Source organism: Metarhizium album (assembly GCF_000804445.1).
Source record: "Metarhizium album ARSEF 1941 chromosome Unknown scaffold_5, whole genome shotgun sequence".
NCBI classification, from domain to species: domain Eukaryota; kingdom Fungi; phylum Ascomycota; class Sordariomycetes; order Hypocreales; family Clavicipitaceae; genus Metarhizium; species Metarhizium album.
In genome coordinates, this window is record NW_024467579.1 from 553,293 (window position 1) to 577,811 (window position 24,519).

The window sequence follows — 24,519 nt, forward strand, 5'->3', positions numbered from 1 at the left end:
CATATATATTCCTGCATGGTCTATTCGAATGATTCTCAGCTTTTTTTTCTTGTCTTGGAAACAAATGTACATCTCAACCGTAGCGACTCAAGATACCGTCCATCGTCTACAGTTCGTCATGCCCGGCCTTCTCGTCCGTCTCCTTGCCCTTCTCCGTTTTCTCGGCTTGTTTCTCCTTCTCCATGGCCTTGATTTTCTCCATCAATTCCTCGAGTTGCTCTTCCGTCATACGCTGGTCCTTGGAGTCTTCTGCGCCTTCGCCCTTCTTTGACTTCATCTTCTTAAGCTTATGTGCCGCCTTCTTGGCCTTGGGTCCAAAGCGTTTGGTTCCCTTCATAGCCAGATCCATGCTGACTTTGTCAAGTTTCTGGATTTTCTCGGAGATGTCCTTGACAAGGAGTACAGGATTTGCAGTAGGGGGCAGTTTCTCTTGCTTAGGCTGCATTTCACTGAGCCAATCTTTCGTGGTTTTGACAAGTGTCTCCAAGTCCTTGAGATCTTCTCTCTCAAAAAGAGGTGGATTGGGGCCAGGCTGCTCCTCGCGCTTGCCGTCCTTGTTGGCTTCCTTGCCGGCGTCCTTGGCGTCGTCGTCCTCTAGGCCATCAAACTCGCCCGTCGGGCTCTCTGCCGGGGCCGAGGTCGTTGATGTTGATGGTTCGCTGGTGCTGGCGGAATCAGCCGTCGCCTCCCACGCCTCATACTCTGCGATTTGCTTGTGCACCGAGTCCAAGTACTCACTAATGCGCTTGATGGACTCCTTTAGGGCAACGATCCTCTTGGGTCGCTGTGCGGCCTCGTCGATTCTGGACTGTACAGGCAAGACAATATCTTCAAGAGTCTTCAGCTTGGCTTTGAACACTTCAGTGGTAGCGTCGACTCCATCTTCATACAACCACTCGCCGATTACGCTGGATTGCTTGGCCAAGTCAGCGCGCTCCTTCTCTGTCGAGGCCCCGATAAAGGCTTCTTCCTCCAGGAGTTGCCGGGCCTCGTAAGCGTAGGTTTCAAGCTGGTTGCGCGTCTCCTCGCGCTCGAGCCTAGCCTTGTCAGAAGCTGCAAATGCTTTGAGTCTATCCCTGATCTTGATCCGCTCCGACTTGGTCAGTGCGGGAACGCCCGCCTTCTCTAAAACAACTTCAACAGGAATGGAAACCATTTGTTTCTTCTTGACCTCCTTGACTTCCTCGGTTGGAGCAGCTGATTCGGTAGCTCCGGAAACCGTGGAAGATGAGCTGGACGACTTGGCCTCCTCAGAGCTCTCAGACCCTTTAGAATCGGCAGTCTTGTCATCGTCCTTGAGAGGCTTCTGATCCTTCTTTCCGAGACCAAACAGATTTTTGACGCCATCGACAATACGTTCCTTGACGGTGACTTCAGCTTCGCATTCCACAGCTGCCCTGGCAACTTCAATCTCCCCATTTTCGGCACGTAACTTGACGCCAAGCTTGAACACAATTTCCGACTCCGCGCACGAGGGGTATTTCTCCTTGATGGCGGCCACAGTAGCAGTCAGATTCTTGGTCGACAAGGAGGCAATGTCTCTGTCGTCGTCACCAACTTGTTGGTAGAAAGAAAGTGCGAGGTCATTGTGGTTGGTAAAGGTGATTTCCTTTGTGTCACCCAAAGGTGAGGTCGCGGTCCACACACGCTGTCGCTTCTCACCGCTAGCACGCTTCAGACCGGCAGCGTACATGGAGCCCTCGGAGATTCTGATCTCCTTTACTCGAAAGCTAGGACTCAGCTCGGCGGCGCGGAATCCTGCACCAAACACCGCAGCTTCATCAGAATTGACACTGGAACGAACCTTGTCAGCGGAGCCGACTATTTTTCCGAGAGCCTTCTGAACAAACGGAGTGTGAGTAGCACCTCCATGTAAGAGGATGGAAGTCAGGTCGCTCGGTTCAATACCAGACATCTTTACGGCGTCGTTGACGACGGCTTCAATTCTCTCAGCGTGAGTCTCAGCCATGGTCTCAAAAGCGGCGCGCGTAGTCTTGTACTTGAAGTCGACACCTTCAAAGAGCTGCTCAAAGCTGGTCGCAGCGTCTTGATTGGCGCTGAGAAGGAGTCGCTGCCGCTCAGCTTCTTTGGCCAGCTTGGCCATTGTTCGTCCGTGAGATCGGACAGCCTGAGCCGTGACAGGAATGCTCTTTGCTCCCTTGGTCTCGACAAACTGTGAGATCATGTCATCCACTATCAGGTGGTTGAGTGAGTCACCACCAAGAGCCTTGTCCCAGCCGCCGCCAAGAACCTGGACCTCCTGGACAGTCTTGTTGGATTTTCCGACGTCTTTGACGGTGCGGCTTTGGAAGCGCAGAACGGAAGCGCTGGTAGAGCCTGCACCCATGTCAAAGACCATGTGGTATTCGGGTTTCTCGCCAGCGTTGACGTTGGGGAACTGGCGGCTAGTAGCGTAGTGCAAACCAACAGCCAAACCGTCGCTGATTAAGCTCAAGACCTTGAGGCCGGCGAGTTCGGCGGCTAGCTGAACAGCACGCTTCTCCTCGACAGTGTAAAAAGGAGGAACAGTGATGACGACGGATTGCACAGAGAGCCCATTACCGGCTGCCGCCTCGGCGTTTTTTTGGACGTTGGAGAGTTCCATGGACAATATTTCTTCGACCAACCAGTCATCTCCGTACATCTTGTTTTTGAAAGCAACCGTGCCTCGGCTGCTATGAGCCTGCAGCTGCAAGGCCGGGTGACGCGCTGCATATTCCTTCACGGAGGCATCGTCGATGGGAAGGCCGAGGAGCGTCTTCAGGTTCGGGTAGACTTCGTCGGGGAAGCGAGCGGCGACAGCCATCGCATCCGCACCGTAGAGTCGTTTAGGGGACCGGTCAGCCTTGGGGCCGCTACTGGATGGCGTAAATGCGACGGCAGAGGTCTCCTTCCGGCGGGCATCTTTGGTCAGGACAATCTCGAGGGGTCTGCCCGGCCTCACAAGGGTGGCTTTGATGTTCTGGGTTCCAAGATCAACACCGAGGACGGCGGCCACAGCAAAGACATTGGCCGAGAAAAACAAGACGGCTCCAAGAAGCACCACTAGAGGTGATGGCCGCGCATTTGCCATGGCGGTTGATTGTGGGAAGTGCAGTCGTTCAATGGAGCATTAAGACGTGTGCGGTGATGTGACTGAGACGAGCACCAGCGCGGTGTGGTCGAGGGCTGGAAGAGACACGAAAAAAGGCCCCGTGCGAATAAAGAACAGAAAAGGCGACTCTTCAGATACGATGAGCAAGGCCGGGTCTCGGTCAAGAAAGAAGAAGCGAAAGGGAGTGGGCTGGCCAACTCTGCGAAGCCTGTCGAGATTTGGCTCGGATGAAGGTTGATGTGTCCTCTGTATCATGAATAATAATAAATCTAGAGACGACCTCAAGTTGGCAGCTCTGGTGGGTCAAAGAGAAAAGAGGACACCGTTGCAGCCAGCCATTGGTCGCCATCTCAGAGGCTACCCCTGCCCAGACCAATCAGCGCTCGGGCCACATGCAACAAAGACTGGGCCCGTAACTTCAAACTTGGAATCCATCCATCGCCTGGCGGCGACTTCGCACCCAGCGGTCACATAACAAAATAGTAATGTAAGTTACGGAGTAATATGAAACTGGTTCGCGTCCTTCACCCTCGCATGTGTGCATTTGATGTCTCCTGTCAATACACGTCCTTCCTTCCAACCAACTCCTCCCTTCCTGCCTCCGCATCTCAAAGTCACCAATTCGAGGCTCAACGCCCACCACGCCAGATCTACCATTCCACCAGAATACAACTTGTAGAGGCCAAATCACTCAGAAAGATCAGTGCCATGCGATGCAATGCAGTTCCCAAAGTCCGCCGTGCTGTTCCCCTGAGACCAGCCCAAAACCTGCTGAACGCCACCATGACATAATGTACATTTCGTTCCCCGTGAGAGCTGCCGTGAAAGCATACTCATCATGGTTTGAATCAAGCATCCCAGGAATGTACCCTAGGACTCTTCGTTTCGACGCGATCGAGACTGCATCCCACCACGTCCTCGACCACGCCCACGGCCTTCACCACGGTGACCGGCACGCCCGCGATGTTCACCACGGTGGCCACCCCGACCACGCCAATTGCCATTTCCTTCGCGCTCCTGGCGACCCTTGTTACGTTGGACCTGATGGAATCCATCATTGCTGTCAGACTATAAGCTCGTGTTAGATGTTTTATTGCTTTTATCGTACCAAATGTCTGGCTTCGAAATTTTGCCATTACTCACAAGCTTAGCAGGCTCAGGTTGCTCGTCTGCCCATGACTGCGTATTGGCAGACGCAGCTGGCGTAGCAGTGAGACCAGTGTCAGTCTCGGACGGGTCTCGCGGTATCTTCACGTCAATCCACTCCTGTGAGGCAGAAAGACCGGCCTCGGTGTCCCAGTGACTCTCCGCCACGGCATCGGCGCTATCAGCGGATATACTGGCATCAGCATACCCATTGCTCGCCTCCATCTTCTTCTCTTCAGGTGAAGCAGGGATGTCGGTGCTTGCAATCTCAGTGGCCGCAACGCGTGCCACGGTCGGGTCGTCAGTGACCACCTCGGCGGTAGCCTCTCCTTCGGTTGGCCCCTCATTGTATACAGGAGCCTTGTATTCTTGAGCAAGGGCCTTGACGACAGAGTCTATGTCAAGTCAGAGATTAACATGATTTAAAATCAAGGGAGGGGGCGGCTATTGAGGGGAATAATTACAAGTAGTCTGCAACTGCTCTCCTGGCACACTGAAAATCTTGTCTTCGGTGCCGTCCAGGAGCTTTAACATTGATGCAACAGCAGAGTCGTCTCCGGCATATACTGCCAAAAGAACACCCTCGATGGCCTGGCTTTCGTCTGAATCGGCATCGGCAGCTTCCTCACGACGGTAGGCGGCGAGGCGCAGGAACTGAGACAGGACAAGAAGGTTACTCTTGACGGATTTCTGGAAGCTCGCCTCGGCTTCGCTGACAGCGTCTGCCTTGGCCTTCTCCAGCGACTTTTCCCACTCGGCCTTTTCGTTTGCGGCTCGTGAGCGGTATTGTTCGTGGACCTTTTGGTACTGCGCGAGCTGCTCCTCGGCCCGGGCAACCTGGGCCTGGAGATCAGGCTTTTTGAGAATCTGGGCCCTTTGATCCGGGTTGATGACCTTTGAGTGGACCAATTCGTCAAGGGTTTTGCCGGCGTACTGGCTCTGGCTCAGAAGAGAGTCCGTCTTTGAGGCATTGGTCTGGGAGACGGCGGGTCAGTTTTGAAGCAGATGGCTTAGGCTTAGCCCAACGAAGGGCAGGACGCTAAGCAGAATGAAGATGAATAGTTCCGAGGACAAGCCACTCACAATTTTTTTGTTGAGGTTGCGAATGTTCCTGAATAAAAAAATTTGTTAGTACTGCAGTGTGCAAACCACCCCCTTTCGGAGAGACGCATACTTGTGCAGCTCCTTGATATAAGGACTCTCGAAAACCTCGTCCTGCGAATCGGCCGCGGCACCGGACCCAAAGCTGGGAGCAGGCGATTCAGCACGCCGAACTGCACCAGTGGTCTTCTTCTTGGATCCCTTGGGGGCTGATTGAGTTGCGGGTGCAGGCATTTCTGAAAGGTTTGGCGCGCTGCGAAGATGGGTTCGGGATCGGCGAGTTGTCGCAAGGAGCTCACGTGGGCGTGGTGGACAAGGACGATGCTTGAGCTGTCGATATCTTACTGCGGTTGATGCGGAGCGTTTAGCTGGACGTCTGAACGTGGACGAGATGCCAAGTAACAGGGGAGGCGCGAGATTGAGAGGCTACAGGGGATAGATAACAAGAAGTGTTTGGATGGCGGATGACGGTCAGGCAAAGAAAAGACGACGACGACGACGACGACGACGACGGACGAGTGTCATGTGGAGGTTGGTTGGTCTGTCAGGGTTGGCGGGCCGTTTGGAGCCTGAGCTCGAGTCTGCGGGACCACAAACGCCAACCGCCAACCGCCAACCGCCAACCCCTGGGCCTGAGCAGTGCGAGGCTGCTTGGCTCCTCCGGGTCGTGAGCCGTGACATGTTCGGTTCTAGAACCAGAGAGAAAGAATCACGCGTTGAACTGTGCACCACTGGCCAACGCCCGGCCCAGTTCTCAGCTGCATCTGTTGAGAGGCCGACGTTGTGCAGGCGCAATTCAATTGGCCTCTCCACCGTTATCCGTTCGTGTTCACAACTTGACGGCTGCTCCGTGTTCTACAGTCGGGAAGGGCCGTTTGTTTGCCATGACACTTTGGTCTCGTGCCCTTGTTCATCCTTGGCCTCCGTCGAGTCCGCTTCCAAACCCATCTCCATTCACTCAGCGCTGATGAATCGGCCCGCCTGCCCACGCCGCAGGCCACCTTTGCAGACGACTCGTAGACCGCTCCAATCACGCAATACTTGTCTGTCCGTCATTTGTCGCATGTCAGCGTCAGTTGCGGCGACCAGGCGTGCCCTGCTTCTACTTCATTGGCGCCGATTTACTTTTTCTCCCGTTCGCTTGCTTGCATGGCTCTCTGCAGCTTTGCTACGCCCCGGCAGGTCCAAGTAGCGAAGCAAGTCATCAGAGAAAACTCGGCTGCAAACATCTCAGCCCTTAAACTTGGCCAGCGTGTCCTGCAACACAGTTAGTCATGCAGGGGTTGACGATGATTTCGGACTGAACAAGCTGCCAACGTACCCGCGTCACCTTGTTTACACTTCTTGCAGTCAAGCCGCGCTCGCCAGACTGCTTGGCGTAGATGGCTGCTTCTTTGACAAGTCTAGCAACGCTGTTAGTTTATGCAACGTTGGAACAGTCGGGCTGTGCGCACGTTTCCATGAAAAGGACGTAGTTCAAGAATATCTACACTCTCTTAGTAACTAACGCAGGCGAACAGTCTCGACGCGCGTTGCTCACCGTGACATCTGCATTCTTCTTGACATTCATGTTCGAGTGTGCCTTGATGATCTTCTTGACGGTCGCCCTCGGATATGCCTTTTTACCCAGAGCCATGGCCGTGGACTTTTGGCTTGAGTGATGTCGCCGCCAATGCGTTGCGTGTTGCGAGAAAGCGGCTTCTCAACTGCTGACTGCGCGATGGTGGCCCGTGGCTGCGATCTTCCGAGAGCGTGGGGCGGCCAATCGGCAGGGATGACGGGACAGTGCGAGCTACAAACATGGTCGCGTAGACACACAGTGCTCCACCACGCGATCCGGCGAGGTTGCTCTCGATAAATGACAGCTCCTGTTCCGACACAGCGTCAAGAGGCGTCAACATTGTCGGCCTGGTATCTGGTTGAAATCGAGAAGCTCTACGCGGCCAGCTCGTGCCGTCTTCAATGGCTTCCATAATGCAGAGGCGAATGGTAAGGCCCAGTTCCAGTCTCGCCACTGTGGCTCCGCTCTCATAAGACTGACGTGCCACTGACCGACATCCGTAGCTCTCCAAGGAGGACGAGCAGGCCGCCGACGAAGTCGAGGTTCGCAGGGAGGACCAGGATAAAATCAACAAGTTTAGCCGGCTGCATCAGAGAGAGGTGGCCATGGAGGAAGAACTCAAGTTGAAGAATGTGAGGACCATCGGAGAGACCCGACCCCGACCCTTGTGCCCATGTGGACAGCGGCGAGACACTGACCTACTGGGCCTCGTGTAGAAAGAGAAAGAGGAACTCGATGACCTGGCGACAGAATTGGAGCTAGCAGATGAAGATGAAAAAATTCAGTACGCCAACCGTTACATCGTGTCCGTCCTTACCACCCCCGTTCACGCGCTCATAGATGAAATGATTTCACAGATACAAAATCGGCGATGCTTTTTTTCATATCCCACTAGAACAAGCCCGGGACATGTTGGAGACAGCTACGACGAAAATTGAGGAGGAGGCGAGTGAGCTGGAAGACAAGGTCGGCTCGTTGCGCGAGGATATGCAACAACTCAAAGTCGAATTGTACGCCAGATTCGGGAAGCAAATCAACCTCGAAGTATAAGCGAAGATTTTCAGAAAGAAGAAGAAAAAAAAACCAAATTACAATGGCACGCCCTGTTTTTTCCAAACATGCACATGTGTAACCACTCGCGCTCCGGTCAGCCCCTCCGCAAACGAAGATGCTTCCAAAACTTGACTCTGACATCGAGATTTGGGACTCGTGTGAGACTCGTGTGTCCACGAGCGTTGGGGAGCGTCATGACGAGGACATCCGAGTTCGGCTAACCAAATGTCACTAGGCTAGGAATGTTTGGTTCCAACTGCACCGTCGGAGAAATATTAAAGACAGGTCGAACAGACCCCCAACCGTGAAGGGGTACCAAGATGTGGTGGCTGCATTTTTGTCACTGCCCCATGTCTTACAAATTTGGGTAACCTCAGTTAACCCTGTGAGAACCATGCAGGCCAGCGAAGGCCCAAAGAGCTTTCAAAGAGCCGAGCCAGCCATTCACAGCACCGGAACTTGACCAAGATGCAGTGGCCGCGGACTCTGTCTGGAGCAAAATGGCCGAAATGCGACCTCGGCCACCCGGTAAGGGAGATCATGCCAACACTAGGTGTGTTGCGAACTTGATACCACGTATGGAGACGAGAAATGCGAGCAGAGAGATGATCCTGCCCCCAAGACATCTCACATCCCAAGTAGGTACGGTGCAAACGTTTCATTGCACGAAACTCAGGTACAATTATGTATAATGTCCCGGTGCTCCAGGCTACATGCGTAGCGATGAACCTGTATTACCCCAGTCGTTGAAGCCCAATCCGTCTCCCCGACTGTGAGGAAGACATTTCTATTATGTACTCTTGTGAGGCAATAACAGCGTCTCTTGCAAGTCGTCCTGCCTTGGGCATTATGTCTGCAAGCAATTCTAATCAGATGCCGACTAGTACCCCCATTCTGGCGAGTGGTATGTCTTGTTCCTCTCTCAGGCACCGTACCGTTACAAGTATGAGGCTACAGTATCATGGGATGCTTACTTGACCGCAGCAGGAAACAAACTGGGAAGCCCCGGAACCGGCAGCACAGGCGGGCCCGAAGAGGTTGAGCTTCGACGACAAAGCGTCCACAATGGCGGAATCCAAGATCCGAACCCCCTTGACGCTCCTGGACCGGCAGGCAGAGGCGACCGGAACTATACTGTCATCAGTTGGGACGTCAACGACGCCGAGAATCCGCATCACTGGTCGTTTGTAAATGACCCCCGTATCCATCCGGATCAACAATGCTAATCTAACATGTCCATAGTTCAAAAAGACCTACATCCTCACCCTGACATGTATGCTCGTCACTAATTCAACCATGAGCTCGGCCCTCCCCTCCATGATCATCCCCCAGATCATCGGCGAATTCGGCAGCGTCTCGCAGGAGCAGCAAGTCCTCCCCATCTCCGTCTTCCTCCTCGGCTATGTCTTTGGTCCCGTCGTCTGGGCGCCGCTTAGCGAACAGTTTGGCAGAAAGCACCTCACCACCGTGACGTTCCTCGCCTTTTCCATCTTCACCATGGCTTCCGCCCTGTCACCGTCATGGTCGTCGTTGCTGGCGTTTCGGCTCTGCAGCGGCATCTTTGCCAGCGCGCCCATAGCCGTGGTAGCCGGTATACTGGCAGATATATACGGCGACGCTCGCGTGCGAGGCAAAGCATATTCCGCCTTCTTAGTCGTGCGTCCTTGCCCGCCCCCTTCCCCTCAGAAAGGAAATCAAAGTGCGCCGTCCTACGGCTCACATCAGAAGCTGACCCCGTGCCAGACAACCGTCTTCGGTCCCATCTTCGGCCCAATAGTATCAGGATTCGTGGCCCCGACCATCGGCTGGCGCTGGGCCTTCTGGATTGCCCTTCTCTACGCCGCCCTCACCTTCATAATGCTCCTCTTCCTCCCAGAGACCCATCACCAGGTCCTGCTCGCCCGCCGCGCCAAGAGGCTCCGCCAGCAAAGCCAGTCCGTCACCATCGTCGCCCCCCGCGACCTCGAAACCATCGACCTCCCCCAGCTTGTCAGCAAGGTGCTCACCAGGCCCCTCCGCATGCTCTTCTTCGAGCCCATCGTCGCCACGACATGCTCCTACCTCGCCCTCGCCTACGCCATCTTCTACATGTCCTTCCAGGCCTTCCCCATCATCTTCAGCTACCACTACGCCCTGCCCCCCGGCATCACGGGACTCTGCTACCTGCCGATCGGGGCAGGCGCCTTCCTGAGCATGGTCTGCTTCTGGTGCTGGGATGCCTACGTCGCTCGCGCCTCTTCCCGCGGCGCGGCGTGGCCCGCCAGCGAGGAATACCGCCGTGTGCCGCTCGCCACCGTCGGCGGCCCGCTGTTCGTCATATCCCTCTTCTGGCTGGGCTTCACCACAAGGCCGGGCATATCCTTTGTGGTGCCCATGCTCGCGGGCCTCCCCTTCGGCATGGGCTTCCAGCTCATCTTCATGACCTTGTTGAACTACCTTACCGACGCGTACGAGGTCTACGCTGCCTCGGCAAATGCTGCCGCCTCCGCGACGCGCTCCTGCCTGGCGGTCGTCTTGCCCTTGGCCACAAAAGCCATGTTCAATCAGCTCGGTGTGTCTGGTGCGTGTGCCGTCTTGGGGGGGCTCAGTGCTGCCATGAGCGTGATTCCGTTCGTATTCTTGTGCAAGGGACAGGCTATCAGGAACAAGTCGCCGTTCTGTATTGCCCTGCGACGGGAAAAGGAGGACCTGTTGCGCAAGGAGGAACAGAGGCGCTTGGACAGTGGTAAAGTGGCCAACGGGACTGACGACGTTTGATGAGACCATGTATCTGAATCGTCTCATGTGTCTACGGGATGACGACGACATGTTGTTGATGAAGAAAAAGTAGGAATACAGCTTGTTCGAGGTTTTGTTGGGTGGCTACGATATTTGCCAACGCTGGCGTTGGAGACTACAGAATCAACACAGAAAACGGGCTTAATGGGTGATTAATTACTCTAGCTAGTCGATGCAGCAAGGGAACTAAGATGACCTTACAACTATCACTCGAGTACATGGATGATAACGGAGTTTGCTATATGTGATACAATTTCTGCCTGGGAAGTGGTTCTGCATATTTAAACCGCGCAGCAGCCTCGTCCATAGACGTTTTAAGATGAGATGACCGCTCGGGGCGATCTTCAGCGATTGTGGAATGAATGGTGGGGGGTTTTTTTATCGTTTTTTTTTTTCGTTTTTTTGGGCGACCTATGTCTCATAAGGACGAGTCTTTCGGCATTATTGCCTGGCTACCATAGGCGACGACTTGTAGTTGGTGGCGCCACAGCTCTCAATCAATCGGTCTGTTACCCATGATGTCGTTTTTTTGGTTGTGCGAACCGGTGCTGAGCCTGTATCGTAGATGCTGTTTTGTCGTGCGGAGAGCGATTGGTGAAACTATGCCAGCTATTGCGGTTGACTGAGCTGACGCGACCAACTTCATCAGGTTTGAGGCCAGAAATTTTAACAGAACTATTACAGCTACTAGAGCTCAGCTTCGAGATGTGTGATAAAGATTGTTGTAGCCTTTCTCTGAATGATTTTCGAACGGGCGTTTGAATCGGTTCATTTTCAAAATCCTCGTGAGGTCGGTTTCTGGTGCGTATACTGGGACACAGCCCTGGCAGCGGTTCCTGTGAATTGGCTTTGCGAGGATATGCCACGTCATCCACGGCCTGGCTCGAATGATGTGTATGGCTCCTTCGTAGTTCGGAAACATTGATATCCTCTGGTAGTTGTTGCGGTGGCTCCTCTTCTGCGGTTGTATAGGAACTTTGGCCTTCAGAGTGCCCCAGGCCTTTCCAAGTCGACAGATTTCCACACCCTTGCGCCCAAGGTCAGTCAGAATCCTGCCAGTGTTTAATCTTCAACATACAATGAACAGGTGAAAGCTCAAGGTTATCCAAATCTCTCTGGCTGAGCACGTATCCGTGTGATTCTGATCCCGATCCCGACGGACTAGGATCAAAACTAGGCAATTTAGATTGGTAATTCGAGGACCCATTGTTGACTGCCGGATTTGAATCCAGGGATTTGGCGCTTAACTTGGTACCAGTTTCCGAACCTGGCAGTTCATCTGTGTCTGATTCTTCCGAATTCACAGATGCGGGATGGACTGGACCCTCGTGCGTCTCTTCGATGTGGATTGGAAGGGGAGACCCAGCAGTGTTCACTCTGTCAAGGATAGAAAATGATGACTCCAGTATGGTATCGACGCCACTCGGCCCTTCAGTTGGCAAGCAGACGTTGTATTGGGCGGACTTTGTATCTCTGGGTGTATTCTCGGATTGAGGTACGTGGTTGCCGGCTGGTTTCATGCCTTGGGCAATTAGCCATATACCCAGTGCAGATTGGTCATCCCAGGCATGGGATCCATGCCGAATATTGAATTCATTGTCCGGACCAATGATTCTGTCAAGACGAGGAGAGCCAGGCTGGCAACTAGATGGCCGAGGGGATATTGAAACCATAGAGACGCATCTCCTCTCTGGCAGCGGACCGCGAATAGGGCGAGAATGACAAAACATTTCGCCCGCATTGGACTGTGTATCAAGCGGGGTGTCACATTCGCGACCGGTAGATGGTGCATCATTAGCTGCGTCTTGTTGGCGATTTTCTTGATTAGGCGAAGCACACTGGTTGCAGGAAAGTTCCGATGAAGTAGGATGAGAGGGCAGCGCGCAGTCATCAAATGAGAACTCAAGTGTGTCCCTCGGGCCACTACATGGACTGCCCATATCAATCAGCGTGGAGAGATATAGGGCGCTCTGATGTGACCCATTACTCTGGCCATCATTGTCATCATCCTTGTTGAGCTCATCCTGAATTCGCTTTTGTCGCAGCCGCCTCACCTCGGCTCGTCTTGCTAACTCCTCGTCGCTATGTCCGATGGAGACTCGAGAATGTCGTCTGGGCCCGCTATCCTGCGACAAATGCTTTATTATTCTAGCCTTGACCCCTTCAAATGTGCTTGTTCGCGTACTGGGAGTGAGACCGCCATGGTTCGGGCTGGTGCCAGCAAGTCGGCACAGTTCTACAGGGCCCTCAAACGGAGAAATCTGGTCGCTTGGATGCCCGTCTTTGCACTTCCTATTCGATCCAGTAGAATTTCTCGTGTCCACAGCTGAAGCATTTGAGGATCTGAATATGGAAGTAAAGCTGATCTTGTTGGTAGCTGAGCCGCGGCGTCTCCGGGGGCCGCAACACCATAGGGCATGCATGATTGGATCCTAGATTATAAGGGCCAAGGCAGCTGTCATTCCGGTGTCGTCTGCCATTCAAGGCGATGGTCGAGCTGGGGCACTGGGACGGATTCTGAATCGAGGAGATGGAAATGACTTGCTGTGTGGCATGCCAAAGGTGAAAAGGGTTGATGATGCTGGTAGATTTGGTCATCAAAGCTGCAAGACGTCGATTCCAGCAATCCCAAGTGGCAGGGAGCAGGATTCAGAAAAGGAGAGATAGCTCTCGAGATGCCCATGACTTGACAAGCAAAGAACAGAAAGGACAGCGTGATGGCAGGAGGGAGAGCGATGTGGATAGATGCAACTTCAATGCTGCAGCTCCTTCCTCATGGTCGTCTCCGAGCCACGATAGCCACGCAGCTCCTTCCCCGAGTAGTGGGTGGTGGTATGATGGTCTTGTTACCATTTTACCAGGTACTCTTGTGCCAAGTAGCTCTACGAGTCTTGCAAGGTTATTCGAAAGGGGCCGGAATAGCTTTCGGGAATGCTGAACAATTTCCAACTCGACGTTGGCCGACAAGAATGTCTATGGCTGGTCTTGAACAGGGGCTCGAAAATGTTATATGTCGTGCGATGCGGAAGCCTCGTCTTTTGAAACCAATTCTGTCCCTCGAACTGACAACCACAGACCTAGGTGCCTAGGTAGGTACCTACCTACTAAGTAGGTACTTAGAGGTAGGTAGGGAGGTAAGTGCCCATCTACTAGATACTATGTGCCCAAGTACCTACCTAGTTAGTAACTTACCTACCTTAAGTACTCAGGTACTCAGGCGAGGGCCCCAAGTCATCGGGGTCGTGGCTCGTGACGATGCAAGCGACTCTACACGAGGCAATCAGGTGAAGCGAGACGTTGCATTCGCACCAAGACGGTCATGAACGGACAAGGCCATGGGCAACTGAGTATTAGACGCGAGAACCGTCACGTCGCAGAGTTGTAGTAAGCGGTGCGATCTGCTCGTCTGAAGTATCAGCCGCATGCACGAGAATACAAGCCAAAACCAAGGCCAGTCATTGGACAGACATTCCAACGGCCGTTACACGCTTTCGCTTGACTGAACCTTGGGAAGTTTGCTCAAAAGCCCAGAGGCGAGGCATTCCGGCGACGGATGAATGAAACCAGGAAACCACTTGAAGCGGCAAGGAGCGGTGAAGCCGTCACTCACTGGTTGGCGCTTTCCATAAGTCGCGTCAATAAAACCAACCAACTTGCCTTGACCGTTGACATTGAAATTAAGCAGCACTCATCGTGCCACTGCCACCGCCAGCAGGGGACCCGGCAGCGAGACACCCCGCACTAGGCCTTTTTGGGAGGAGGGGCCCCGAACACGAGCGACAGTGCTCAATTTTTCGGTGCTGGGGGCCGCCACTGGGCTTTGAGTCCGGTGCTCGAGTATTGAAGTGCCGACGGCAACCTGTTGGGGACCATTTTTGATAATCCCATTCCCATGGGCTATTACTCCGTACCATTCCCATTGCCATTGCCATTGCCATTCCCATTTCCCAAAGCCGGCCGCTGCCCTTTGTCTGCCGCTCTGTGCTGTTGGCAGTCTGACTACCCAGCTTGCTCCCGCCGGGCATTTCTCGTCTTGTATTTTCTTGCCCTTTTTCCCCTTTGTGTCTTGATTTCTTTTCTGCGGTTTTGCCTTGTGCCCTCTCGAGCATTCTCCTGCACGCCCTACGTGCATACAGACAGACGTACAGACTTGCGAGCCGCAGAAGCTTTTCTTTTCTGCATTCGCTCGCCCCTCATCCTCGCCTCGACACAGGGTCTCGGCCGCATCTGGCCAACCTTTGGTCCCAGCACCACACTCTGCTTCGCCTGAGCCCGGTCCGGAAGTCGTCGATAGTCGGGCAATGGCGCAAGACGGGGTTCCTAACGGGTCGGGCGACTCTCATAGCCCCTCGCAGCGTTACCTGAGCACTCGCGGCGAGGACAGTGACGTAAGTTAGCGCTGAGCGTTGTCGCGTGCAACCCGTCTCCTGTACTGTGGCCTCGGACTCGCGTCTGAAGTCTGACTGCATCTCCCGAGCCTCGTCCTCTTCGCCCTCCTCATCGCACGCCTAGTGTCGGTTCTGCTGCTAACGTCGTTGTCTTGTCTCCCCGATGACCAGTGCTCGTTTGAAGAGGTCGTTTTGCGTGGCTTGGCCACCGATGGCGGCCTGTACATTCCCGAGCAGATCCCCGGGGCTGCGGCTTGGGCGAGCTGGAAAGACCTGGCCTTCCCTGACCTGGCGTACGAGATCATGTCTCTGTACATCTCACCGTCCGAGATGCCCTCACCGGAGCTCAAGGACCTTGTCCGCCGAAGTTACTCGACCTTTCGCAGCGACCAGGTCACCCCCCTCGTCCACCTCGATGGCAACCATTATCTTCTCGAACTCTTCCACGGTCCCACGTTTGCCTTCAAGGACGTTGCCCTTCAATTTGTTGGCAACCTGTTCGAATACTTTCTAGCGAGGAAAAACGAGGGCAAGGTTGGAAGAGGTATGATTCCAATTCCACGTCATTGACGTGGCTGGGGCAGGCACCTTCAATGCGCTTTACACTTGCCGCCCTGCAGCAACCCTTACTCGACGACCAAGTGTAGGCTGACCATTGATATAGACCGTCATCATCTCGCAGTCGTCGGTGCCACCAGTGGCGACACTGGCTCCGCTGCCATTTACGGCCTGCGCGGCAAGAAAGACGTTTCGGTGTTCATCATGTTCCCCAAGGGTCGCGTGAGTCCCATTCAGGAGCTGCAAATGACGACCGTCTTGGACAAGAATGTGCATAACCTCTCCATTGAAGGGACCTTTGACGATTGCCAGGTGAGATACACTTTTGATGCTGCAACTCAACGTCATTCCTCCCAGAGACTCGCTGACATGCTTTCGTCCTCAGGATATCCTAAAATCCTTGCTCGCCGAACCAGAGGCCAATAAGCCGATCAACGTTGGGGCCGTCAACTCCATCAACTGGGCTCGTATTTTGGCACAAATTACGTATTACTTCCACTCGTACTTCTCTCTGGTCAAGCAATCCTCCAGCTTCAAGCTCGGCGACAAGGTCCGATTCGTCGTGCCCACTGGCAATTTTGGAGACATCCTGGCCGGGTACTTTGCCATGCGCATGGGTCTGCCTGTCGACAAACTAGTCATCGCAACCAACGAGAACGATATTTTGGACCGCTTCTGGAAGACTGGAAAGTACGAGAAGCAGCCCGCACCTGAAGACGGCAAGGATATCGCCCCCGAGGGCGTCAAGGAGACTCTCAGTCCCGCCATGGACATTCTGGTGTCTAGCAACTTTGAGCGCCTGCTTTGGTTCCTGGCATATGAATTTGCCTCGAGCGCAGGCATGGACGACCAGTGGAACAAGAAGCAGGCGGGGCAGGAGGTTTCAAAGTGGCTTAAGGAGTTGAAGACGACGGGATCATTCGGCCCTGTCTACCAGGACGTGCTAAAATGCGCCAAGCGCGACTTTGACAGCGAGCGGGTTGACGACCGGCAAACCCTGGAAACCATACAGGCTTTGTACAAGAAGGTTGGATACGTTCTTGATCCGCATTCCGCCGTCGGTGTCGCCGCCGCCATCCGATCCGCCGCCAACGCCAGCCCGGATGTTCACCACATCTCATTGTCGACTGCCCACCCCGCCAAGTTTTCCGGCGCAGTGGAGAAGGCATTGAACGGACAAGAGGGCTTCGACTTTGAGAACAAGGTCCTACCCAAAGAGTTTGTCGGGCTGGCTGAGAAGGAGAAGCGGGTTACTGAGGTAGAAGGAAGTGTTAGTAAGGTCCGGGAGCTCGTCAAGGCCCAGGTAGAGCAGGAACTTTCCCAGTCCTGGTGAGGGAAAGTCATTGATGCGGGCAGTTTCATGTTGGACGAAGAATAGCGGGACGTCATCATTCACGAGGGTTTAGACATGGACGGGAACATGCTCTAGCTCCCCGTATTTTGCTTTCCCCCGTCTATCTGGGGGTCGTGACGGGAATTGGAAAGGGAAAGGGGAAAGAAAAAACTAGTTCTACCAAAAGAAATTACAGCATCAGTCATTTAGCCCCTCTTTTCCCGCCCGTCATGAAGTCTAGATGCAAACCTCGACCGAGTAACTACCCGGGACCCTGGAAGGGGGATGACATTGTTGCAAGGGGCGGGCCACGGGCAGGGTCTCAACAAACCGTGCTTCATGTAACAAACTTTAGAGTACGTACATGCATACTGCTCCAGCACCGGCAGCCACCCGGGCTCCCCGAGTGACGTCGTGACTCGGAAAACATTTACCAACCTCTAAGTAGGCGGCAAGTCGAACATGCATGCATGTGGGCTGCTATGCTACATTGCCCACTGTCGTCAATTCCCTGGATGGAGCGCCATTCAAAGCCATGACAGTATCGCTTCCTTTTTTCCTTGCCCAGAATCGAATCCAGACGCCATGTCCCGATGGGAGACAGTCCTCAGCCCTGCTCCGTGGGCATGGCAGATCTTCATGGGAAAAAAACACGCACTTCCACGAGCCGGGACCGGCCTGATGATGTCCACTGGAAGACTAGCAATACTGACAAAGGACCGCAAGAACGCCCATTTCATCATGTGCACGCGCAGGGAAGCCTCCTGCCAGATGGTAAAGGGAGAGCATAAAGCCATTTGGCTGTCAAGGGATCTGATTCCCCGACGGACCTGGTTTTCCTCTTCTACGAGGCAAGAGAAAGAGAAGACATTTCCATTTTGGCGCTAGACTACGTCCTTGACTTGCTGATATTGCTGTTGATGTTGTCGTCGTCGTCGTCTAGCGTCTTGATGCGCTTCTTGACGAATTCAAACGACGAGAAGAAGATGGCGTTGACGAGGCACGAGCGGCTCATGGAGACGCCCAGCCCGCGGTACATGTGGCGCTTGAAGAATTCGATCTTGGGGGCGGGATCGACCTTTTCGCCACGAGAGTGCAGGAGCGAGTTTCGTTGGTATATGCTCTTCGCGGAATCGACGGGGTCTGCACGCACGGACGGTGTTAGTGCGGCGACGAGGCCGAGGTGGCCAGAGGCTTATTATCAAGAAGGCCTGCTTACAGATCAACGCCCAGGACACGAGACCGCACATGCCGCCGGCTGTCACCACCGCCAACTTGTTGCTGTTCGGATTGTCGCCCGCCAGGGTTGTCCCGAGCTGCTTTCCGCTCTCGTACACCATGAAGTAGATTGACGTCCCCAGCGTGTCACGCACTGGTTGATTGTGCCGTTAGTCTTGGAGTGCCGGGAAGCTCGGCCGGGAAAGTTGACAAGCTTACACAAGTGTAACCTGAGGCCTGTGTAAAGCCCCAATACGCCACGGTGCTTGATGATGTTGGCCATGGTCCTCAACGTTCCTTTGTTCTGATAGCTCGACGCCACCGCCTTGCTCTTCTGGCAGTTGCCTGCTCTTTCTGCCAGGAGCACAGACACCTGTGCGCTGAGCTTTGTGAGTTCAAACGGACAGGCGATGAATGTGATGACAGAGCCGGCCGTGGCGCCTGCAGCACCGAAGCAGGCCACCGAGTATAGATTTGGGTATGTACCCGGCTTGTTCACGTGGCCGAGGATGTCATATCCCGTATTTCGTTTCACCCAAGCCGCGTATGAATATTTCGCTCGTTGGTAAATGGAGAAGGACACAGTCCGGACGAGGGTAATGCTGGCCATGGGGGCCATGACGCCTACAGAAAAGAAGCACACGAGTTAGTCTTGCAATTGCTTGGAGTCGGCTTTTCGATATGCGGGTAAAAGAAGCACCGGCGGGGGGGAGGTTCTGGTTTCGATTTACAGCTACAACTGCAGCACGCCGACTGCGACTCAACCACGTCGACCCCAGCGCCGTTGAAGGGACAAAGCCAATGCTTACCTCGGAAAAACCCACCCAGATGTTCGGTGCGATAGGTATGTTTGACACAGTCAATGAAGCCGCGGTACTGATAGGTCTGCATGCGAGTTTTGACACTGTCAAGGGGGAAGGCGGCCAGCGTGGAAAACACACTCGACGAGCTGGCAGCTATTTCGGTCTGATAACGCTTGAGGAAGGAGTTTGCGTGGTCTCGTGGGCGGGTGGTGGAAGGCATGACTGCTGTCGCGGCGAGGCGGCCTGGGACATCTTGCTGCTGATGACGATTTGCCTCCACGGTCATGCTTCTGGACAAGTTCCGGACGGCCGTCTCTCGTCGCGGGACCCTGGGCAGACAGATTGCCCGGAGCGCTGGGAGGCAAAAGAAGACGAGGCGAGCGGGATGGGACAGGCGGCCACGGCACACACGCGCGCGCGGTTCAGACCCGGTGATCTCGACGAGAGCGACGAGACCAGCAGCGAGTCTGGGGTGTGCGCGGGCGGCAGCACGACCTAGTTATCCAGAAGCGCAGCTGCCATCAATGGGCGGAGGTCAATGGAGTGGCCGGTTCAGTATCGAGTACTGATGCAAAGACGAGGGCGGATGTCGACACCGAAGAGCGGCAGCGGTCTCCGGAAGGCTGGGAGCTCCTAATGCCCGGGCAGGTACGGAGTACGGAGCAAGGCGGCCCTTGGAAGTTGTCGAGACCACGGGGGGAATAGAGAGACGGTAGGAGGTGATGACGATTCGGGCGGCGAAGCGGTGCTTGCTGTTGACAATCACGGCACAGCTTGCTCGGACGAGGGAGGGGTTCGGGATTCTCGACGCTTGGTTGTAACCTGCGGTGGTGGCAGTGGCAGTGGCAGTGGCAGTGGCATGGATGACGCTCTGGCGCGGCGTGGGGAGCTTGGGGAAGCTCTCGGGTTCCTTGGGGGCCTGTGCGGGCGGGCTGCGGCACTGTGCTTGGGTGGAGCAGCACTGACGGCAGCACCGACGGCAACGGCACACCGCACGTGCGGGCGGGCTTTCAACGATTGCGAGTTGCCGGAGTCGAGCTCGCAGAGGATCTGATGCTGATGGGGGGACAAAGGCAAAGGCTCGACTTGACGAGGCAAAGCTGGCCCGTCCATCAAAGGAAGAAAGCGGACTTGACCCGGGTTGGGCAGCTCCTCACGCGCAAAACGCGCCAGACAAAAACAGCCTCTGCAGGGACGCAGCAGAAGGCGAGGGCCACTTGGACATTTGCATTTGTTGAAGGTTTCAACAGTACGGAGTAGCCCAGTCGGCATTGGCCGACTTGTCGGTGGCTGCATGCTGCATCGACCATGCCCTTCTTGAGCGTCTCCATCATCATCATCATCATCGCACACACCCAACTCCCGGCCGTCATTTTGCCTGCCATTCGCTGGTTGCACGCCTCCAAAATACCTACTCCAGTACGGAGTAGGCACGGAGTACTCCGTACTCGAGCAGTAGTACTACTTCAGGTCAAGTACTCCGGTGGGTACCTGGGCGCTTGGCCATCCGGCCTTAGGTAAGCAGCCGTGCAGAGTGCTACCCAGCCCTTGGCTTGGCTTGGCTTCGAATGCTTCGATCGACTCGTCTCGAGATCACCTGCCCGAGTCAAGTACTTTCCAGCCGTTACATGAACCCCTCCTCTCGCCTCTTATTACAGCACACATGCCAACAATCAGACGTCTGTTGTCCCCATCATGGCGTGCATGAGCATGCCGTGGCTTTTGATGGCGCAGTCACTAGGCAATGTCGTCCACAGTACCGAGTACTCCGTACCGACTCCACGTTGCAGCAATCAACTCTGGTCACTGCGATATTGCGGACAGGGGGATGTATCATATCAATCACCTCCCGGGGGCTGAGTTGAGGCAAGTGAGTCCACCGGGACACCGCTCAACGACATAGAGTAGGGTCCTGCTGGACGGCCTTGGAGCAAAAAGGTCAGTCCATGTCTTTCATTTCATGTCTTGGAGGCAAAGCCGTGTATAGATAAGCGAGCAACAACATGATCAGCCTGGGCTGCCATGACCAAGCCTGGAGATGTCGGCGGCATAGTTTTCCAGTGAAAATCACTCGACGCCTAGTGTAGCATGACACGTTCATCATGGTTTGACAGAAGATCAACGAAGGAGAATAATTGTATTCTCCTTGACAGTGCGTTTTGCGCTGTAAATCATCTCGCACTCTTCCTCCCCCTGACCAGTCTGATGTACTCTCTAATACTAGTGAAATGCAGCGAGATATATCTCGCTGATTCAGAGCGACGGTTCCCCACGCGTGGAAGTTGTCCAGCAGGTGCCGTCATTTCGTAGCCGGCACTGGCAGTGCTCGGAATTGCCCCAGTCCGTTTCTGTCAAGAAAGCCAGGTGAGGCCGGAATAGTCTTTGTCTCGAACCATGATCCATAGTTTCGTTCACGCACCGGCAGACGCTGCCTCTGTCACCTGATCGGCTTGTTCGTTGACATCCTCTGGCTCGGCAGGCTCTGCTGTCAGAGATACTTCGCCGCCGGTGGCGGTCAGTCTTTGCTCTTCTCTCTTCTCACGTAATGCTTCCGTCTCTTTCCGCAAATTCTCAATGTTCCATGCGTCATCATCATCATCTTCAGAGTCGTCCTCATCACGCCACTTGCCGCTCTCGAATAGTGCACGGCCAGTGTTCTCCTTGGCGTTGCGGAGCTGTTCCTCGGCCGCCTTTTTGTCAAGGCGTTCCTTCTTCCATTTGGCAAAGGTCTCTGGAGTGACGGGCGTCAGAGTGCCAGTGAGTTTGTGTCGCTCAGATTCCAGAAAGTCTTCCAAGGTAAGGGTCTTGAGCGGAGACTTGTCCATGAGTGCCTTCTCGGCTGCCCTTTGCTCCTTTGTTTTCAAGACGAAACTATAGAGAGAGTGTGAGTTTGACAAACATGGTCACAGACTTCACGAGGCAAGATATGACGTACCCAGGCGGCAGAGCGTGCCTGTACATGCACTTATCTCCACCGTTTGGACAAACCCAGAACCAGCCGTATTTACCATCCTCAATAGCCGAGATGAAAAACTTGCACACCTTGTCCGTCGTTGTTTTTTGGTTGCCCTTCTTGGACAAGACCACTTTGCGCAGCTGTTCTTCGTCCCATTCAGCAGAGGTCTCCTGCTTCTTCTTTTCCTCCTCTTCTTGCCCTCTAATGTCTGCATACAGGTTCTTCTTCTCCGTCTTTCGCTCGACGTTCGGATCATGGGAGAATTTACATTTCTTGCCCTTCTCGCAATCTCCCTTTTTAAAAAAAATGCAAAGAACCGTCTTGGGATCTACACCGAAAGGTACTTTTTGTATTTGAGCAGGTTTGTTGAGAAGCAATGCCGTTTCCCTTTTGGCTTCCTCGGCCGCCGCCTTCTCCTTCTCTCGCTGGGCCTTCTCGGCCTGCTTTTTCTTCTCTTCAGGGCTTACACCATTCTTCAAATTGCTTGTCATCTGAGCAATCTGCTTTTTGGCGACAGCACCCTTCTTGTTCTTCATGCCAAACGTCTTGTCTTCCACCTGCTTGGTGGCCGAAGCCTTCTTGGCGGCACCACCGCCCTTATCGGCCTTCTTAGGTGGCATGTTGGGCGGTGGCGGGGTCGTTCAAATGTAGACCGTCTTTAAGCGAAGTGAATTGGGACGGTAGGAATGTCGAAAGCTGAATCAAGTGTCTGTTTTCAAAACGAGTTGGCCACTGCCTTCCAAGATTCGACCAAAAAGAAGACGTCGATCGCACGCGGGTTCGGCGTTGATGAAAAGGCGGCCTTTGACGACGTGGGGGAAGAAGTCGGGTCCTGCTGTCGTTCCGTCACTTTTTATCGGGCTGCCACAAGTTGGTGGATGATATCAGCGTGGTCACGTGACTGACCCTCTTTTACTAATGGTCATCACCGAATTTGGGTGGATGCTGGTATCAACTTACATAATGACACCTTAGCATTAGGAGTCCCCAATGCCCACGAAAGCTCCAGCTGTTCTCTCTGGCCATCACAACCGCATACCCTTATTGGATGATTTTTCCAGTCTTGCCATCAGCATTTTTGTGAGTTTCTTCAGTGCTATTACCCTACGCCGTTTTCTAGATCTAACGTAGCCCTCCCCAGCATACACCGTCCGTCGATACCGTCCGTCGCATTGCCCACCGCTCAGCATGATCTCTGATCGCGATCTCTTCTCTCTTGCCGTCTTTTTTGGAGCAGCATCCGTGCTTCTAATCGTTGCATACCATTTTCTCGAAACGAACGCAGCGACAAACAGAGCCGAGCACGCGAAGTCGTCATGATTAACAAACATGGGGGTGAAGGGACAGCGAGCATCAAAGAAGATTACACCACACCATGTGGGCGATTATAAAAGAGCAGTGCATTCAACAGCCTTTTCAGTGACTCAACATACATACGTCACATTTGAGGAGGATCTAGTTCTTTGAACCTGGCGTTCGAAACATGTTTGGGCACGGAACAAGAGGGGCTTCCACGGATCGCGAGGCTTCGGCTCTTGGGCGTAAATTTGTCGCGGCTTAACGGTGGGCAGGCAAAGAATTTATCCTTGACGAAGCTACCAAATATAGAAACAAAAAAGAGTCTACTTGATGGACGATGGTACTCGTGCATAGCCGATGTGAATGCAGGGGCAGCTGCATCGCGACAAACGCACAACCCAGCACAAGTTGTCACAACTGGGACAGCCTCCAGCGGCAGCATATGGTTTTGGCGCAGCAAATAGCTCACTCGGTCAGCACAGCTTGAAAGCGTGTCTTCCATGCCCAGGCGTGGACAACGGTCGACTTGGCATTTCTATTTTTTTAATTTCCCATCCGATGCTCAGTAAAGCGTATTAGTACCTGCGGAGTTGAATCAAGTTCTGGCACTGGGATGTTGGTGCCATGTTGCTACGCTGATCATTCAATCCCTCCCCATGTACACACTCCCATCATCGTCTACAATGAATGAGTCGTGGCAGACATCAATTGATGTCATTCTGCGCAAGGCAGACATAGCCGGTTCGTGTAGCTGGACGAGGCTTCATGGAGTGCAATTGGTGCGTTCTGGCAAAGACAACAACGGATGCGAATAATTCAACGGAGGCGGACGTATAAATATAATGGAAAGTGACGCGACAATGGTGGTCTTATTCTTTTCCGTTCGTTGGGCATTATTGTTGATGCAAGGCAGCAAGCAACCTGGCAAGTCGGGATGACGAGCCGCGCTGCACAAGCTCTAATTGGCTTGTAGCCAACCAATGCCCAACTCGGCCCACGCCTCGCTTGTGCTTACGTTATCTAGCGCTCCGTTCGGAGTACGTACCAGTCCTTGAATCAGCCAAGCGTCGGCGTTTTGAGCTAGGCCAACTCTACAGGCTTGCGGCAGTCGTAGTCAGCTGCGCCTTCCCTCTTGGCTGGGACCTGTTTATCTGCCCTTTTCTCCCCCCTGGTCCTTGGCTTGTTGGATCGTTGTTCTTCCTCTCTTCCTCCCCTCATCGACATCTCTAGG

At 54.1% G+C, this 24,519-nt stretch overlaps 9 protein-coding genes across 9 annotated transcripts; 3 read left to right on the plus strand and 6 right to left on the minus strand.

Annotated features, from left to right (window-relative positions):
- Positions 1-106: 106 nt before the first annotated feature.
- MAM_02875 (heat shock protein 70-like protein) lies at positions 107-3,073 on the minus strand (the record flags this gene model as incomplete). Its single annotated transcript, XM_040821674.1, has 1 exon — positions 107-3,073. One exon carries the CDS (start codon positions 3,071-3,073, stop codon positions 107-109), a length of 2,967 nt encoding a protein of 988 aa, XP_040680243.1.
- Positions 3,074-3,942: 869 nt separating this feature from the next.
- On the minus strand, positions 3,943-5,575 carry MAM_02876 (uncharacterized protein; the record flags this gene model as incomplete). The annotated part of the gene is made up of 5 exons (XM_040821675.1): positions 3,943-4,162; positions 4,203-4,635; positions 4,705-5,215; positions 5,324-5,351; positions 5,415-5,575. 5 exons carry the CDS (start codon positions 5,573-5,575, stop codon positions 3,943-3,945), a joined length of 1,353 nt encoding a protein of 450 aa, XP_040680244.1.
- Positions 5,576-6,571: 996 nt separating this feature from the next.
- MAM_02877 (Histone-fold protein) lies at positions 6,572-6,977 on the minus strand (the record flags this gene model as incomplete). Its single annotated transcript, XM_040821676.1, has 4 exons — positions 6,572-6,598; positions 6,663-6,744; positions 6,796-6,827; positions 6,882-6,977. 4 exons carry the CDS (start codon positions 6,975-6,977, stop codon positions 6,572-6,574), a joined length of 237 nt encoding a protein of 78 aa, XP_040680245.1.
- Positions 6,978-7,315: 338 nt separating this feature from the next.
- MAM_02878 (Gim complex component GIM3-like protein) lies at positions 7,316-7,952 on the plus strand (the record flags this gene model as incomplete). The annotated part of the gene is made up of 4 exons (XM_040821677.1): positions 7,316-7,330; positions 7,406-7,534; positions 7,619-7,707; positions 7,760-7,952. The coding sequence occupies 4 exons, from the start codon at positions 7,316-7,318 to the stop codon at positions 7,950-7,952; spliced, it is 426 nt and encodes a 141-aa protein (XP_040680246.1).
- Positions 7,953-8,804: 852 nt separating this feature from the next.
- On the plus strand, positions 8,805-10,712 carry MAM_02879 (Major facilitator superfamily domain, general substrate transporter; the record flags this gene model as incomplete). The annotated part of the gene is made up of 4 exons (XM_040821678.1): positions 8,805-8,859; positions 8,940-9,142; positions 9,198-9,611; positions 9,699-10,712. 4 exons carry the CDS (start codon positions 8,805-8,807, stop codon positions 10,710-10,712), a joined length of 1,686 nt encoding a protein of 561 aa, XP_040680247.1.
- Positions 10,713-11,773: 1,061 nt separating this feature from the next.
- Positions 11,774-13,156, minus strand: MAM_02880 (uncharacterized protein; the record flags this gene model as incomplete). The annotated part of the gene is made up of 1 exon (XM_040821679.1): positions 11,774-13,156. One exon carries the CDS (start codon positions 13,154-13,156, stop codon positions 11,774-11,776), a length of 1,383 nt encoding a protein of 460 aa, XP_040680248.1.
- Positions 13,157-15,034: 1,878 nt separating this feature from the next.
- MAM_02881 (threonine synthase) lies at positions 15,035-17,012 on the plus strand (the record flags this gene model as incomplete). The annotated part of the gene is made up of 4 exons (XM_040821680.1): positions 15,035-15,121; positions 15,293-15,665; positions 15,786-15,991; positions 16,065-17,012. 4 exons carry the CDS (start codon positions 15,035-15,037, stop codon positions 17,010-17,012), a joined length of 1,614 nt encoding a protein of 537 aa, XP_040680249.1.
- Positions 17,013-17,901: 889 nt separating this feature from the next.
- Positions 17,902-19,319, minus strand: MAM_02882 (mitochondrial carrier protein; the record flags this gene model as incomplete). Its single annotated transcript, XM_040821681.1, has 4 exons — positions 17,902-18,155; positions 18,232-18,384; positions 18,450-18,854; positions 19,040-19,319. 4 exons carry the CDS (start codon positions 19,317-19,319, stop codon positions 17,902-17,904), a joined length of 1,092 nt encoding a protein of 363 aa, XP_040680250.1.
- A 2,125-nt stretch (positions 19,320-21,444) lies between these two features.
- Positions 21,445-22,609, minus strand: MAM_02883 (CCCH finger DNA binding protein; the record flags this gene model as incomplete). Its single annotated transcript, XM_040821682.1, has 2 exons — positions 21,445-21,904; positions 21,969-22,609. The coding sequence occupies 2 exons, from the start codon at positions 22,607-22,609 to the stop codon at positions 21,445-21,447; spliced, it is 1,101 nt and encodes a 366-aa protein (XP_040680251.1).
- Between the last annotated feature and the right edge of the window lie 1,910 nt (positions 22,610-24,519).